The sequence below is a fragment of the Stegodyphus dumicola genome, chromosome 4, assembly GCF_044657685.1.
Source record: "Stegodyphus dumicola isolate Sdum_Otavi_A_Nest chromosome 4, ASM4465768v1".
NCBI classification, from domain to species: Eukaryota; Metazoa; Arthropoda; class Arachnida; order Araneae; family Eresidae; genus Stegodyphus; species Stegodyphus dumicola.
In genome coordinates this window covers 175576457-175592140 of record NC_140771.1, presented here as the reverse complement: position 1 = coordinate 175592140, position 15684 = coordinate 175576457, and the positions used below count along the sequence as shown (strand labels likewise).

Below are 15684 nucleotides of genomic sequence, written 5' to 3'. Positions count from 1 at the left end.
CAGAATTAGAGGCATACTTGTATTTGAGAAAAATCTTAAAATTTAAGTTAACAGACTAGTTTTCCCTGTTTGTCACGTTCAAGAATCATGTGACTAAATGGGAACAGCTAACAATTTGCATAACGTGTTGGCCGATATATGCACTAAAACTTACGAAAGATGCGAAAGAACCCTCAAGGTGGCGTATTTTCTCCGCAGAGTGTTATATTTCTTTCAAAAGTTATGCTTAGAAAGACCCATGCTTCATGCTAGTATGAAATAAAATATATAAGATTTTGATGACAATAAAAAATATTCTTTCTAAAATTAGCAGGAAATTCCAGAAATCACATAACTTGGCAGATGCTGATAAAATGACAAAAGTTGAAAAGTATTTCATAAGAAATCAGATTCATCTCTCATGGTTTTTAATACAATATCAAGTTGATTATAGTTTGTAAATCTGTATCGCATTTTCTAATTCATATTCTTCTAAATTTTATTTTGCTGCATAAGTTTTGTAAGGTATGTTAGAAACCTTTAAACTGTTTAAAATTTTGCAACGTATTAAAATTATTAAACTGTAAAACAACTTTCTTTTACTTCTTTATAGGTAGAGTGGCGTTACTTCTTAAACAACATAGTCATGGAACCAATCAATGAAAAGGAATATTTAATAATTAAAGATCTAGATGCCCTTGAGAAAATCGTCCGTTTGACCAATGAAACTAGTCCTAGGTAAGCGAAAAAATTACATTCTAAAGCTTGTTTAGTATATAAGGAATTATAGAACACTCCAGTGCAGGCTCTCGCGTTGTCACTTCCAAGTAGCAATCGGAAGATAATTGGTTCGAGCGTGTTTTTCTTATTTCACGGCTTCGAAAACCTAATGTTCTCTATAATACGATCTCGCTGGAATGAGGTGGACAATAATCCTCACCCCCTGGACTCCGTTTATGTTTTTCTCTCCGCAGTCATAATTTACGTGGGGAAGAATACAAAGAAATACTATATTCCGCTGTGTGTGCAGTCATGGCATCAACAATGGAACTGCAAAAAAATCGATTTCAAAGCAGTATAAAAAAAGAAAATCAATCAGATTATAACCAAAAATGGTTTCCAATCAAAATTTTGTAATTTTGAAGCAAATTGTAAAATATGAAGGAGGTTTTGACATGGTTTGGGGGGATTAGTCTAATAGTCAGCTGCATTAGATTAATCAGCTATCTATTCTTAACGGGAAGGGAGCATTGAAAATGGTAGTTACAGAGTTGGTGCGATAACATTCTTGCTGAAATGCAGGAAACTAGCTCACAGCTAACCTCGCCGACTCAAGGATCAACAGGGGATATCAGCAGTAAATGGTGAACACAAGCCGCATACATACTTCATAGCGTCAATGGAGAGAGTTTCCTACATTTTCTAACACTCATACAACTGATAAAGCTGCAACGGTGGCAGAAAGTGATGAGATAATCAGCGTTTTCAGTGGCACTCGATTAGATGTTGCTCGTGAGATGTATCACTGAAAGAGTTGAAACAGGGGGCAGTCCCGGAAGATATTGAGGCCTAGGTATTTAGAATGCAGCGTTCAAAATAGAAATTCGGAATTATTATGTTTAAGTAGCTTCATAGTTCATGGTAAAAACTCTTACGCAGTCACCATATGATTTATCGCATAGTTTCTAGACCATTCTGCAACATACCCGCAAGTACACTGCAGAAAAATAATATCCAGCTGTTCTGTCGATGGCGAAAAAAAAGTCACATACCCCCTATATGAGGTGCAGCAGAAAACAAAACCCAATTAAGTAGCTGTCACTGTTCCACACCGAAATATTCGCAGAAAAGAAAGCAGCAGCATACACTTATACACAGTATGCATTAAGACCTCTTGAAGGAAAAATTAGAATTTAAAATGTAAAAGATACATTTAATGAAGTAATTTATATTGAATCAAATTCTGTATCTTTTATCGAAATTTTGGTGAAAAATCTCCTTGTTTTAGCATTAAGTACAATCTAAGCAGCATTTCAAAAGACAGGATAAAATTTTAAGGTAAAATACACACAAACAAACATTTTTCTTCATGGAATGCAACATAACTGCGATTAACTTAAGCAAGAAGCTTGTAATAAATTTTTAGCTCAAGTAGCGAAACATTTTACTTTGCTAAGACGCTAAATATGCCTATTCAAAGCAATAAACACTTCTTCGAATGTATTTAATAAGCTGTAATTGCAGCAGTTCCACAACAGCTTTAAATTCTTTTCATACATATTTCTTGGTTGGAAATCTGGTGGAAGAAGTATTAAAAACATAACTCGTCAAAATAATTCATTTGGTAATTGAAAAAATAAACTTTAGGTTTAGAAATATATTTTTGACAGGTTCTTTTCCCAATATAATGAAGCTTTTCTTTTTACCAGGGATTGAAATAATGGGAAAAAATATAATACATGTTAATGTCCTTTCTTCTGAGTTTCAGTATCGAGAGAAGCTGAATATTTATTACTGCACATTTCGAAACAATTTTTTCGGAAAAGTGCTCAATTGTTTTTCATATTAATTGTTCTTCACGCATAAAAATTTAATATGTTTATATATTTGGCGTTTCATTTCCCATAGCCAATCGCCTGCCAAAATTACAACAATATACGAAGATGATTTAGTTTGAAAAAAATCTCTGATCAGATTTCGGAGCTTTTACTTCGTCTCTTGTTCCAAAACGAATTTCCGTGGGCTATTAAAATAATGACACAAATTATTTGAACAATTAAATTAACGACTATGATACATATTATTACGTGCTTACGTGATTGTAATGGATTGAATGCTCACAGAACCGATGATTGATTTAATTTATTTTTCTAAACATAATAGAAATATTTGACAGTTCTAAAAATTTTCACATAAAAGTATTCGTATATCCCTTTTCAGTGGGACAGAGCAGTATCAGTAGTTACCCTTTCAAACCACTAAGGACATTATAAAAGTTTAGTTCTAAATCATTAACAAATTAAAAACTATTGTAATAAATTCTACAAAGCTGATGAGCAGAGTTGTTAGTGGATAATTTTGACATAACTTCTGAGAAGATTTTAGAATTTTGGAAAAGTATTTTGCAAATTCTGAGCAAAATTGAGCAATTTGGAGAAATTATTTAACGAAATAATGTTAAAAAATAAAAATGAAACTAAGAAAATAATAAATCTAATGAATAAATAAATTTAATAATAATAGTAATAAATTTAATAAACAAATAAAAAATATTGGTCCATATAAAATGTCTCCGTAGTTTTTTGGTACATTTTTTAACAAAAATTTTCTTCATTGAAAATAAATTTCAATCAAGTACTTATTAACCATTATTATCTATGACCTTTTGTCATTTTTCGGGTAGTTTCGTAATTTCATCGGTGTAGAACTTCTATGGTATATTGTCGAAAAACTTGGCCAAGTGATTTTCAGCGGGGCTTCGGTAGGCCAATTTTTTACCATCTAGAGTGTTTTACAGAGACTGAATCAAATGGTAGTCAGACGGTGCAAGTCTGGGCTATATGATGGAAGCATTAAAACTTCCCAATCAAGTTCCGTCAATTTGTTCCGAGTCATCGAATGTCTGTGTGGCCACACATTGTCATGATGGAACACAGCTTCCTTTCTGTTGGCCAATTCTAGTCATTTTTTCTGGATTGCTTCGTTCAAATGCTTGAGTTGTGCAGAGTATAGGGCCGAATTGATGGTTATGCGAGGTTGCAGCAGCTTATAATGGACAGTTCCTCATGTGGCACTCAAACATCGAGCTTTTTTCTGTAGTCTGCTCTTTGAAATGATTCCAAACTGTCATGTGGTTGATGTTTAGTGTCTTCGCTATTTCCTGACAGCTTGCGTGCCGGTTTTACTCCACCAGTTGCAAAAGTTCATCGACGTTTTCAGTGACTGGCCGAACAGAGTGAGTTGCATCTTTGACATCGAAATTTCCGGAACGGAATCGAGCAAACCACTCCTGGATCCTTCGTTCACTCACAGCATTCTCAACGTACACTTCACAAATTTTTCGACATGTTTTTGCAGCGTTTTTACCTTTTTTATAGTAAAAAATCGTGACGTAGCGTATTTCTTCAACTATTTCACTCATTTTCAAATCAGTATAGCTTTTTATACAAGCAACGAATTAGAAAACTATCTTCACAAGCAATGGAAGATGAATGTCACCTTTTAAACACATGTTCGTTTGAGACGGTCGGGTGAGTGGTGCCGGATATATAGGCAGCAACAGTGGCAAAAAACCGTGGAGACATTTTATATGACCTAATAAATAAATAAACAAATACGATAATGATAATAATTTCTCATGGTAAAATTTCAAGTAAAGGGTGTAGTATGCGATGCACTGCTTATATTTGTTACTTATTTCTTAGATGGCGTCATCAATCACTATTTTTAAATTAAATAGAAGTATATAGAAATGATATAACAACAATCAATTTCAGTCCCGTCATTTGAAAAATAAGTAACTAACTGAAGGTGGTGGATCACATAATTACATCATTACCAAATTTTAAATGCCGTCATAATGCCTTATGTGTCTTATTTGGTAAATTTCCTAATGCAGATAATTTAACCAAGTCTTCTCTACTACTTTCCGTGCTATTAAGAGCACATGCTATAGGAACTCAACAAGGAAGCAACAGGTGCAAATGTGCGAAACTGTGATAAATTCCGTAATTTAGTAGTTTGTTACCTTTCAGAGTGGTGGCAAATTATATGATATGGAGAGCTATTCATCAGTCACTGCCGTTATTGTCAAAGGACTGGAGAAATTTAGACCGCAGGACAATAGATAACCCACTTGCCCTAGATACCCAACATCGTTGGCAATACTGCGCTTCCTTCCTTACGGATAACTATTTGGGAATGGCCGTCACTTCATACTACGTACGACACTATTTCAAAAATGAAAGCGTGAAAACTGTAAGTGATAAATCCATTCATAAATTAACACATTTGATAGTGTAAAAACTGTATGCATGAATGTATATTGTTTTGGCTGATTAAAAAATTCAATGTCTCATTAATTGAGTATTTACTTATTTTAGAAACAATTAATCTATCATTTACTGAATTAATTCATTTCATCAAATTGCTAATTACATAAATAAAGCTGATCGAACAAACAGTGTTCATGGTCAAGGTAGCGTAGTTCACCATCCGTAACTACATATATCTGCAAGCTGAATATTTTCAAGTTATTCATAAAATAATTAAAATACTCTGGTAATAATCAGTTATTTATTTTCTATCATTTTTTAAAATTAGTTAGCAAACATTATATTTGTTATGCATTAAACATATAAATAGTTTGAATAAAAATTAAAAAAACGATGAAAATTTAATTTTTTCTTCAAAATAAATGAAAATAACATAATATGTAATGAAGTGTCAAGATTTTCATCTTAAAATATTTAAAAGGTGATTAGTAATGCGGTTTCGTATTACCATGTGTAATGAGAGCCTGCAAGTTTATCTTACAGATTTTACAGTAGCATAACTACCATTTTTAATGTTCTTAGATTTAATAAAGAAATTAGAGTAATTTTAAATTTATGTTATTTCTGTAAGGACTATAAGAAGTAGAAAAGTTAAAACTTTAATGGATCATTATTCCTAAACAGTATCCTGATATTATAACGAGTTTAGTTAGGTGAGAATGCTTTTTAGATGTTGAACGTGTGAAAACTTACTTTGACGCTTATGCGTTTCTCATGAAATATGATCTGAGGAATGTTATTTATTGTAAAACAAATAGTGTTGCCGTTTACATTAAATTTTAATCCACGACTAGACTCAGCATCAAGGTTTCCAAATTAGAAATTTTATTTCAAAATAAAGAACGGTTATTGGAAAGCCATATAAAGAATCATTACTCTATGAATTTTAGAATCTAAAGAAAGTTTAGACGACTTATCGCCCCGTCTTAATTCCGAAGTAGAATAACACCAATTCAGAAGAAAGTTCAAAACAAATCTTTTTATTTACTATCCAGTATCACGACTACATAACTTATTTAATAACAGAAAATCAAGTTTCCGTATCTTCGAAGAAAAGCAGAACAAGGTCACAAATGCTCATCCAGAGCAAGTGCTCAAGCTATCCATCTATTTCGAGGTAACTTCATCTAGCAAAGTTAAAGTCGATTTAAACAATTTAAACGATTTAAACAACAGTTGCAGGGAGAAGCAATAGAGTGACTGTCAGCGGTAGCTGCCAAAGGCTGTCTTTCGAACTCAAGAAAATATGCGCTTAGGAGCATTATCTAACTTGCAAAAAAGCCCGGTAAATAAGAAGAGGAAGAAAACGAGGATTTACTATTGATAAAGTGTCTAGGAAAGTGTGACATTTCAGTGTTTTCAGAAAAAGACATGAAAATTTTCAAAACATGCGATGCCGAATTTGTTATATGCGAAGATCCGAATAATATTGCTGTTGTGACAAATATTAGAATAAGAAATCTGACGCTAACGCTTCTTCTTTGGATGTTCATGAAAATATATACAGCACGCAGAAAGTAAATTCCCTACTACAATGGAGGCCAAAACCTACAATGTGTGCCATTAGCAAGTATTTATTCACACAAACTATGGTAACTGAAAGTAACGAAGCCTTCTGATTATTCCTGCAATCCAAATCTGGGATAGCTACGTTTTTAAACTTTTGATAATTGATACTCAAAGCCGAACTCAAGGAACTTAGGGTGAACGGCCAAACGCTTTCCTCTCAGACATTTGTCAGGAGTGGACAAAATTGTCGGTCATTTAATTGTCTCATTACAGAAAGCTCGCCTACAGGTAACAGACTGATGTTAACTCGCAAGAAAGGGATGACAACACAGAGCCTTACGCTAGATTCTCACTCTTATTCTGGCGTTAAACAGTCAGCCTCTGCTATATGTACAGTCCACAGTGAACCACTGAGCACCATAAAATTCAGATTGGCGCTTTAATTACCAAGACTTCGCACAAAGCTTTGAATTAGTACCCTACGAACTGAAGGGTGACAGCAATGATGTAAATTGGATATAATATTTAGGAACTCAAAATAATTCACGTATTTCACCTCCTAGTATTTTAGCCCAGGTTCTAAACTTATCAAAAATGTTCACAGAAATTTCCTCTTTCTCAATGTTCAGAAAACGAGCTTCCCTAAATTTTAAAATGCATCCGTCCACGTAATGATAGTTTTCGTCTTAAAAAAAAAACACTCAAGCCTACTAAAACTTCCTGCAAAGGTCACACCGAACCTTTCCCTTTTAATGTTTGAATTTTATGCCAGCCTAATACAAGAACCGACTCATCCCAGCGAAGCAAACACGAACTATCATTCAGTCTACGTTTTCGGTAAGTCAGTTGCGCATTCACATTCTATAATAATTTATGGATGATTTGAAGCAGACACAACAATAAGAAAGGACGAGATTCAAGTTACAAGGAAGGAGAAATGATGATATCATATTAGACATTGTAATGTTAACATTACTATGTATTCTTACTGGAATGTCGGTTTCTTTTAAAGAAATTGTAGAGACATTGGGTTAATTGGAAGCAGAAAAGATGAAACATTTGCAACTGCCTTCGCCGGGAATCGAACCACGGACCTCTGGAATACCGGCCCAGCGTGCAGAACCACTACACCCCGAAGGCACGCTAGGGAAGCGGGAGATATGCCTTATAAAATAATATAGGGATAGTTACTTGCAGTTGATTTATAACTATTTTTCATTTGTTATATTCTTACTGTAAGCCCATCTATCGAAAATTTAATTATTAGCATACTTTTTTCCCTCATGATTTTCGAGCGATAAAATTACTAATAAAAAAGGGGGAGGAATACACGAGGAAGTATGGTACATTCACTTATTATACTGAAAACACACGGATGATTTGATTTTAAACATGTGTATTCGCCAAAGTATAATTAGCTTTTCGCAAATTTGGAATTATCGTTTTTTTCATATAATATTTTGTTGCTTAATAACTTACATTTGCAGCAAAAACCTCTGCTCAGACATAATACAGATTTCAAACGTTTTTGATGTGAATTATTTTATACTTATTTATAGTTCTCGTAGCTATTACATAGTCCCTTCGGAAGATTTAATAATTATTTAAATAATGTTCGTTCCATCAATAACTGACAATAATGCTCGTGTAAAACAATTTTTTTTTATATATTTTAGGCACACAGTATGACTGAATACATTCACGAAGCATTCATCAAGATGCTAGGAAGGGCTCGTTGGATGGATGAAGAAACTTTTGCAGAAGCACTAGATAAGGTTTTATTAACGTTTTCTGTCTTTCCTCATATTATTAATAAAAATATATGTTATAAGATAAGCATAAAATCATTGTCCGAAAAAACTGTAATAATACAGCAAACTTATAGCATCTACTATTAGATCTGAAAGTATTTGGGTTATTGTAACATCTTCAGCTAGCTCTGCGCTTCTAATTATTGTGTGCTCATTCTGATGAGGACTACGGAAATGAGAAGTTATAATACTTTATAGTACTAATCGTTTTAAATCATACTAATCGGTTAATTAACATAAAATACCTTGAAAACCACTGAGCAATTTCCAAAATAAAACTTATTTATTTGCTTTCACTTTCCAGGCTTTGACTATATCGTATCACATTGGATGTTCAACTGAACTTTCGAATTATACTTTTGTCTCTGATACATACAAAAATGTAAGTATCTTAATATTTAATAGCTTGTTTCCAGAAATTTTAAACTAATGAAATATAGGACATTTTTAGAAATTGTTTGTAAGTATAATTTAATTCTTTTTGCAGCTATATATGAACGACAGAAGTTATTTTGATAATGCACTGAGCGTCCGTAAGTGGGCAACTAACAAATACTATTCTCAGCTTCGGAAACCTAAGATAACAAAACAGTATGTAACATTTAAACAATTAATAACCACTTTTTTATTTTTATGATTTTAATAAAGGTTGCAAAATAAAGTAAAAAATAAATCTTTAAAACTATTGATAATCTAGTTGTTACAAATGTAAGATGCCTTTTTTTCTGCTCTTGTGTTTTTGACGAGGGAAGAATTTTCTGCTTATGCTTATCCTAAAAGAAAATCACCTTAAAAATATTTGCTTATTTCGTTAGTTCTAAGCATCACAAAGTTATAATCCATGCGCGATAATGACAAGGACAGCCGAAATTAGTAACAAAAAAGATTAAACATCTATTCCTAACATTAACCGACAATTTTCACGCAGTATGACTCAGCTTAAAGAGAAAAATCGTTTTGGAAGATTTGTAGATATGCTGAAAACTTTGTATTTTTGCAATACTCAAAGAACCGTTTACTTAAAGAACCATCAAATGTACTCAAAGAACCATCAAATGTACTCAAAGAACCATCAAATGTACTCAAAGAATACTCAAAGAACCATCAAACACATTTACTAACAAACCATTATTACAAATCCATAGCAGAAAATAGTACAGGTGGAATTTCTAAACAAAGTTAAGGGGTTATCACATCTAGCGACATTTCCTGTTAGACGGGACTTAGAATCTGAGAAACAAGATTCTGGTAGCAATGGTTTAAGCGGGAGGATTCCTAGAAGGAAAAGGCTCCGCTGGAAGCATAGTCCCGCCTAGCTACGGAAACCATGTCCCGACTACGCGGGATATTTTGAAACTTCGCCGAAAATGTTTGCTGCTCTGTCTTGCCTAGAGATCAACCAATCAGAAGAAATTTCTGCTTCTGAAGGATCACGCAATCCCATTCTGAATGATAATCGATTACTTTTTGGCATTTAAGTCTTTGTATAAGTGAAAATGGTAACCTAGCTACGTGAGTTTCCTGGAAATGTCCCTTTCGACGTCCACGAAGAAAAAAAAAGGGATAGAGACTTAAGTGTCCTCAGAAGGTCGAAGAAAATATTAATTCGTTTTCGTGTTTACAGCTTTTTCATTATCAACCATCCACAATTAGTTGTTCTTTACCTAAATAAAAAAAAATCCTTAAAAATCGGTATCCTTTGTGTTCAGAACTAATCCTGATATAATTTTAAAAATATGCGATCGGTTCACTTGAAGAAGAAATGCATATCGATAGAATTTGTATAAAACTGAACTGAAGTAAACATAAAATGTCGAATTTTTAGTCTCTCCAGACATAGTAAGTTAATGACATAGCAAGTTTCATCAATAGATGGCGCCAATAGCTTAAATTCCTGCCTCTCATTATTACAACCTGAGCACAGGCTTCTCTTCCGTAATTTGCGCATCTGCAGCTGAAGAAGCAGATTTTTGTGTTTAAACCTTCGAAATTAGTACTGCAAATTTACGAATATTAAGCAGATTCTTTTTGCCTAAATATCTTCAATAGTGGTAATTTGATAACAGTTATACAAAATTAGCGTTTTTGTAATATACGGATTGTCTTTCAAAAACCAGTATTCGAAAATTTAATAAGCTTAACTACCTTTATCATAATCTTCCCTCCTTTTTTGTATATTATCACTATATATACTATTCCTGTTTTTCTTTAATATTTCTATAATTTGATTTAAATTATCTCTAATTTCGTCCTAACGTTTCTCTAACGTTCTACATATAGGTAGGCGCCTTGGATACTATTGCACGTTCGTTTGAGCATCTGTGTCTGTTTATTTGTTGGCAAATAAATATGAATTATTTTTGTATTGCTAAGACTTTGTTTTTATGAACTTCTTTATTTACATATTTATTTAAATAATTCACATTTTAGAGTAATTATATATATATTTTTTGAATTTGTGACCACTTGGCTTGTATGTGTTTTTTCATATAATATAGCATATATTTTTCAATTCTATTACTTTTCGAATTGTCCTGCTAGCTCAAAAAGAACTGAAAAAAATTTCTTTCAAAACCTTTGTTTCAATTTCTGTTGCCATGTCGGTAATAAATGGTGATTTCTCTCCATATTTGGAACATTCTGAAAATTTTCGCAAAAGGCACTTTTGATATCCTAGAACCGTTTTACTTTTAATACTTTCATAAGTGATTTTCCCGTCTCCTGAAGAAACCCTTCAAATAAAAGGCTGTAAGCAGTAATCACTTGCATCAGGCCTGTAATCAGCAGTACCCAGATCCTTAGGGTGACATAACATCGCGATTACTGTTTTGGACTATGGCTTCGCAAGAAGAGAGTTTGATAATCAACGGTATTAATCGTGTGTTAAAGATAATTTCACCTTTCCTTTCATTGTTTCCTTGGAAACGTATTCCTGTTTATCTTTCTGAATGAGCTAATGTTTATCACTGGCGTCTTCCCTATGCGGCACCCAATAATAATATGGTTACGCTCATCTAATCCTTTACGTGCGAATTTTTGCACATGACACCAGCAGTATTTTCTTTTATTTATTGGAGATGGGCAAAACCGATCTTTTATGGGATCAGATCAGAATCGTTCACTACCTGAAATGAATATGCTCTTTTTTATGATTCATCACTCATTAGCAATAATCTTGATGAAAAATTCGGGAATGAGGAATAAATCAAGGCCGGCTAGTTAGGATAGAGAAAAAAACCGAAAGAGCAATGGAATCGAAACAGTCAACTCAATGAAATGCTAACTCGCTGAACTGATTTCTTATAGTTTTGAGATTCCCTAAAACTTCATTTCAGCATAAAAATCGCAGTCAAAATTCTAGCGTGAAAAATCTTAAAAAATTACAAAATGAGGAAAATTAAATTCGCTTTTAACATGGTTTTGGCTTTGATTTATTTAATTACGGCAAAGCACTCGAGGGCTTTCTGCCTAAGGGTAGGTATACCCTCGTAGAGGACTTTCTAAGGGGAACCGACTCGTATACACTTTACACATAGAAAAAAACCACGAAAACGCCCCTGCAGCCAACCCATTCACTGGGAATCGAACCCCGGAACAAATTGCCAGTGCTTTTAACATGGGAGCATAAATATTCTTTTCTCTCCTGAAATGGGTATCTTGCATTGCTAGCACATAAGAGCTTTCGTTGAATGAACTCTGTAAGAACCACCGGACATTTCTTACGAATCAGACTTTCGCCTGCTCGGTAAAGCAAATCAGTTCGTGGACGAATAAGCACTTTTTTATCATTTCGTCTAAAAAATAGCCCCATCACATTTTGAAGCATTAGCTTATGCTGTTTATATTTTCTGGAATTAATTTCATAAGCTTTTTATTTATTCATTTGAATACAAATTGATAAGGAACAAGATATTTTTTAATAATGCTTTTTTTGTCATACAGTAAGTGTTTGCATATTACTATTGTAGTTTGTTTTGTAAAGTAGCTCTAAAAGTTTTTTCTGGAACTTTTTTGGGGAATGATTCATTATTATAAATATGTTACTAAGTTTGCTCGCTAAGATTTTACATTTCTGCAGGCGTTAGGAAAAAAAGTAATTAACAGTACTGCCTTTCTTCCTATATCTCCGAAAGGCGGAGGGTGTCTTTTTAAATTATGTGAAAATAATTCGAAGTGTATTGTTCTCGCAGAATAGTGAAACTCAAGAGTCCGACAACTTTTGGGATTTATTGTAATTATAGATGCATATTAAAAAAAGTTGATGCTCTATATTTAAAGGTTTGAAAGGTTCCTGCAGAATGTTTTCTGCTGGGCCTTCAATTTACCTTCGAAAATTTATATATCCTACCTGAACTGGAAAGTTAATCACAGGAAAAAAACAGATGTTGAGGAAAGTAAATTTTACATTTTTATCAATATATATTTATTTGCAGGTTAGAGAAACATGCAGAAAGAATTCTTGTGAACCCCTTTTATAATCCAAAGGATAACAACATTGGTATATTATTTTTTCTTTCTCAGTTCACATCTGTTATCTTGTTATCTGCTTAATATTAATTTTTAGACGTTGACTTTTTTTAGTATAAATGAGAAGCAGGAATGACTCTAAAAACGTATGATACTAAAAACTAACCATTTACATGAAAATAAATGCTACCGAAGGCAAAAAATTAATTTTTAAGATTTAGAGAAGTAAATACAAGAAGTCCCTCAAAGTAGCTCGTCAAAATTAAATGAATTGAATTGCTTAAAATTCTGTCAGTATCATACAAAAAAATTATTTTTTAAAAATAGGATTATCTATTTAATTTGCCTCTTCGTTCAGAAAGGCAAGGACTCATCTTTATAAAAACTGATATTCTTAATTACATAATTATTTTTGGATTTAATTTGCATAAAATACATAGAGAAGATAGTGGTTTTAAATTGTGTTTTTCTTCAAACTGTAAAACATTTTTTCAACTTGAATTTAAGATTAAACACATAAATATATAAAATCCTTAAATTTTAAATATTCAACCAAATTTTAATATAAGATGCTAACATTCCTTGTTTCTTTTTAAGATACTGATTCAAAGTTGAAAATTAGTTCTATTGCAGTTTTTAACACCCAGGCATTGAAAATAAATTATGATTTTTTACAAGTATCTATAAGATTCTAGTTTCAGAAAATCTTCTTTAAAATATCGTCTGCATAACTTCATGCGTTTTTTTTTTTTTTTTTTTTTTTTTTTTTTTTTTTTTGAACTACAAACCTTTTCTTGGAATGCGCTTTTGATTTAAAAATATTTTTCTTTTTTATTAAAATACTTGTCTATTGTAGACAGATAATCTCTAATCTTTCTATAAAAATACCTCAAGACAATCTAGCCAGTTCCAGAAAATTTGTATTAAACATTAATTTCCATTAGCATACCATCAATGGATATTAAGATCTGCAAACTATAACTGTAATATTCAAAACTAAAATCTTTTTTTTTCCAAAATAGCAATTTTATAGTTCTATTGTACTTAATTTATACTTAATTTGTCTATGAAATGTAAGCACATAGTTTTATATTACTATTTGCAATATATCTCTTCTACAATGTAACGTAACTAATTTTAAAAGAAACAGAACTGAACATTTTCGGACTACTGATACAGTTCCAAAATATTAAATAGACTCAAGTCAGGCTTTATCTCTGTTTATTTATTTAACTTTCAAAATAAATAAACAGAGATATAAACATTGTTATTCTTCAAAAGCATTATTTTTTGCAGTTGTGCATGCGGGAATATTCCAAGATCCATATTTCAACCCTGATCAACCAAAGTAAATTTTTATTTTATTTCATGTATTTCTTTAATTTTAATTTAACTGAATTTCGCTTAATTATTTAACTTCAAATTGTTTTTAATGCTGAAAATGTCTTCTAACTGATTCGAATATTTATTTCAGTTACCTGAATTTTGGAGCCCTCGGATCATTGATTGGTTTTGCATTGGCACATGCCTTCTATGACAAAGGTAAATCAGTTATTAATGTAAAAATAGCACCGAATAAGAGGAATAACAAAACACACCACATATATTTCGCCCTGAAAGTTAAAAAACATCTAAAAATTACTATAGGAAACCTTTAAAATATACTCATTTTCAAATATAACATAATGTTAAGGAAGATTAAAAAGATTACAACGATTTTCAAATATAAACAGTAACAAGTGTATAAAATATTTTCTCCCTCCTTTTCCCATGTTTTTGTGATGTAACTGTAATCATACACGACGCGTATTCGAGATATTCAGATTTCGAGTCCTAGCTGGAGGACACTGCTCATTTTTCACGCGTCCTTCTTCAAAAAAAAAAAAAAAAACCTGATGACTCTACAGGTGGCTGCCGAACTAAAAGTGGCCGACGATAATTCGTCATCGCCAAGATTTGACGATTGTGCCCCCTAATTCGCAGTCGCCCTTTAAAAGCAAAAGCATGTAAGTTATTTTCTACCTCCTTTTGCATGCCTTCGTGATATAATTGGAAGCGTACTCGATGCTTATTCGAGAGGTCCAGGATTCGAGTCCTGGTGAGGGCATTGCTCATTTTTTAAGTCTCTCTGCTTAAAAAAATGCTGAAACGCATTTGCTTCAGCGCTTAAGGAATACATTATCCCAGAAGAATAAAAGAATTTGTTGACCCATTTTCGCACAGAACAATAACTTGCTTCTCAGACCTGTGTTTAATTTTCAAAATTTCTTCTGTCTTCTTCAAAAGACTTACACTCTAGATCGACATACACTCTAGATCGACAGCAATAGTCATTTTTAAAGTGATTGATTTAAGTCTTTAATCAATCTAAGACATAGTGAAAATTTTGTTGTTCAAAAGAGTGATGATGATTAAGTAATTAAGTCAATAGAAGAAAATTTGTGTTCGTTTTTAATAATTTATTGCTATTTGAACTTTGATAATCTTTATCTTATTAACTAAAAACGAAATAAATTTTGGTGCACTCAAGAGATAGGTGAGCTTGGCGTTTCTTGTATGCTATTCTAGTTTTGGATGTATGCTGGTAAGCTTAATTTTGAGATTCGCACATACATCAAGTCGAGTTCAATGCTTTGTTTATATTTAAGTTAGTTATGAAAATCTTTTCTCATATAAATGCGTGGAAGCAAACTCAATTATAACTTTACAGCACCATTGTACATTTCACTATATTCCGTTTTAACTGATAATGAGGTCTAGAAATTAACGATACCTTCTGTTTGAAATTTTATTTTAAGTGCTGTGTCTTTCGAGATCACATTTAACTGTTTTCAGTATCACTTATGAATCAGTTTTGAATTTTT

The 15684-nt window shown here is 32.3% G+C and overlaps 1 protein-coding gene across 1 annotated transcript in view; it reads left to right on the top strand.

Moving 5' to 3' along the window:
* Positions 1-15684, top strand: part of LOC118188706 (neprilysin-2-like) — a 67337-nt gene that overhangs the window by 32632 nt on the left and 19021 nt on the right. Inside the window, exons 9-16 of the mRNA XM_035359198.2 lie at positions 593-717; positions 4734-4956; positions 8219-8317; positions 8658-8735; positions 8841-8944; positions 12787-12851; positions 14117-14168; positions 14295-14362. Coding sequence (XP_035215089.1) covers positions 593-717; positions 4734-4956; positions 8219-8317; positions 8658-8735; positions 8841-8944; positions 12787-12851; positions 14117-14168; positions 14295-14362 — 814 coding nt within the window. The remainder of the gene's footprint in view (positions 1-592; positions 718-4733; positions 4957-8218; positions 8318-8657; positions 8736-8840; positions 8945-12786; positions 12852-14116; positions 14169-14294; positions 14363-15684) is intronic.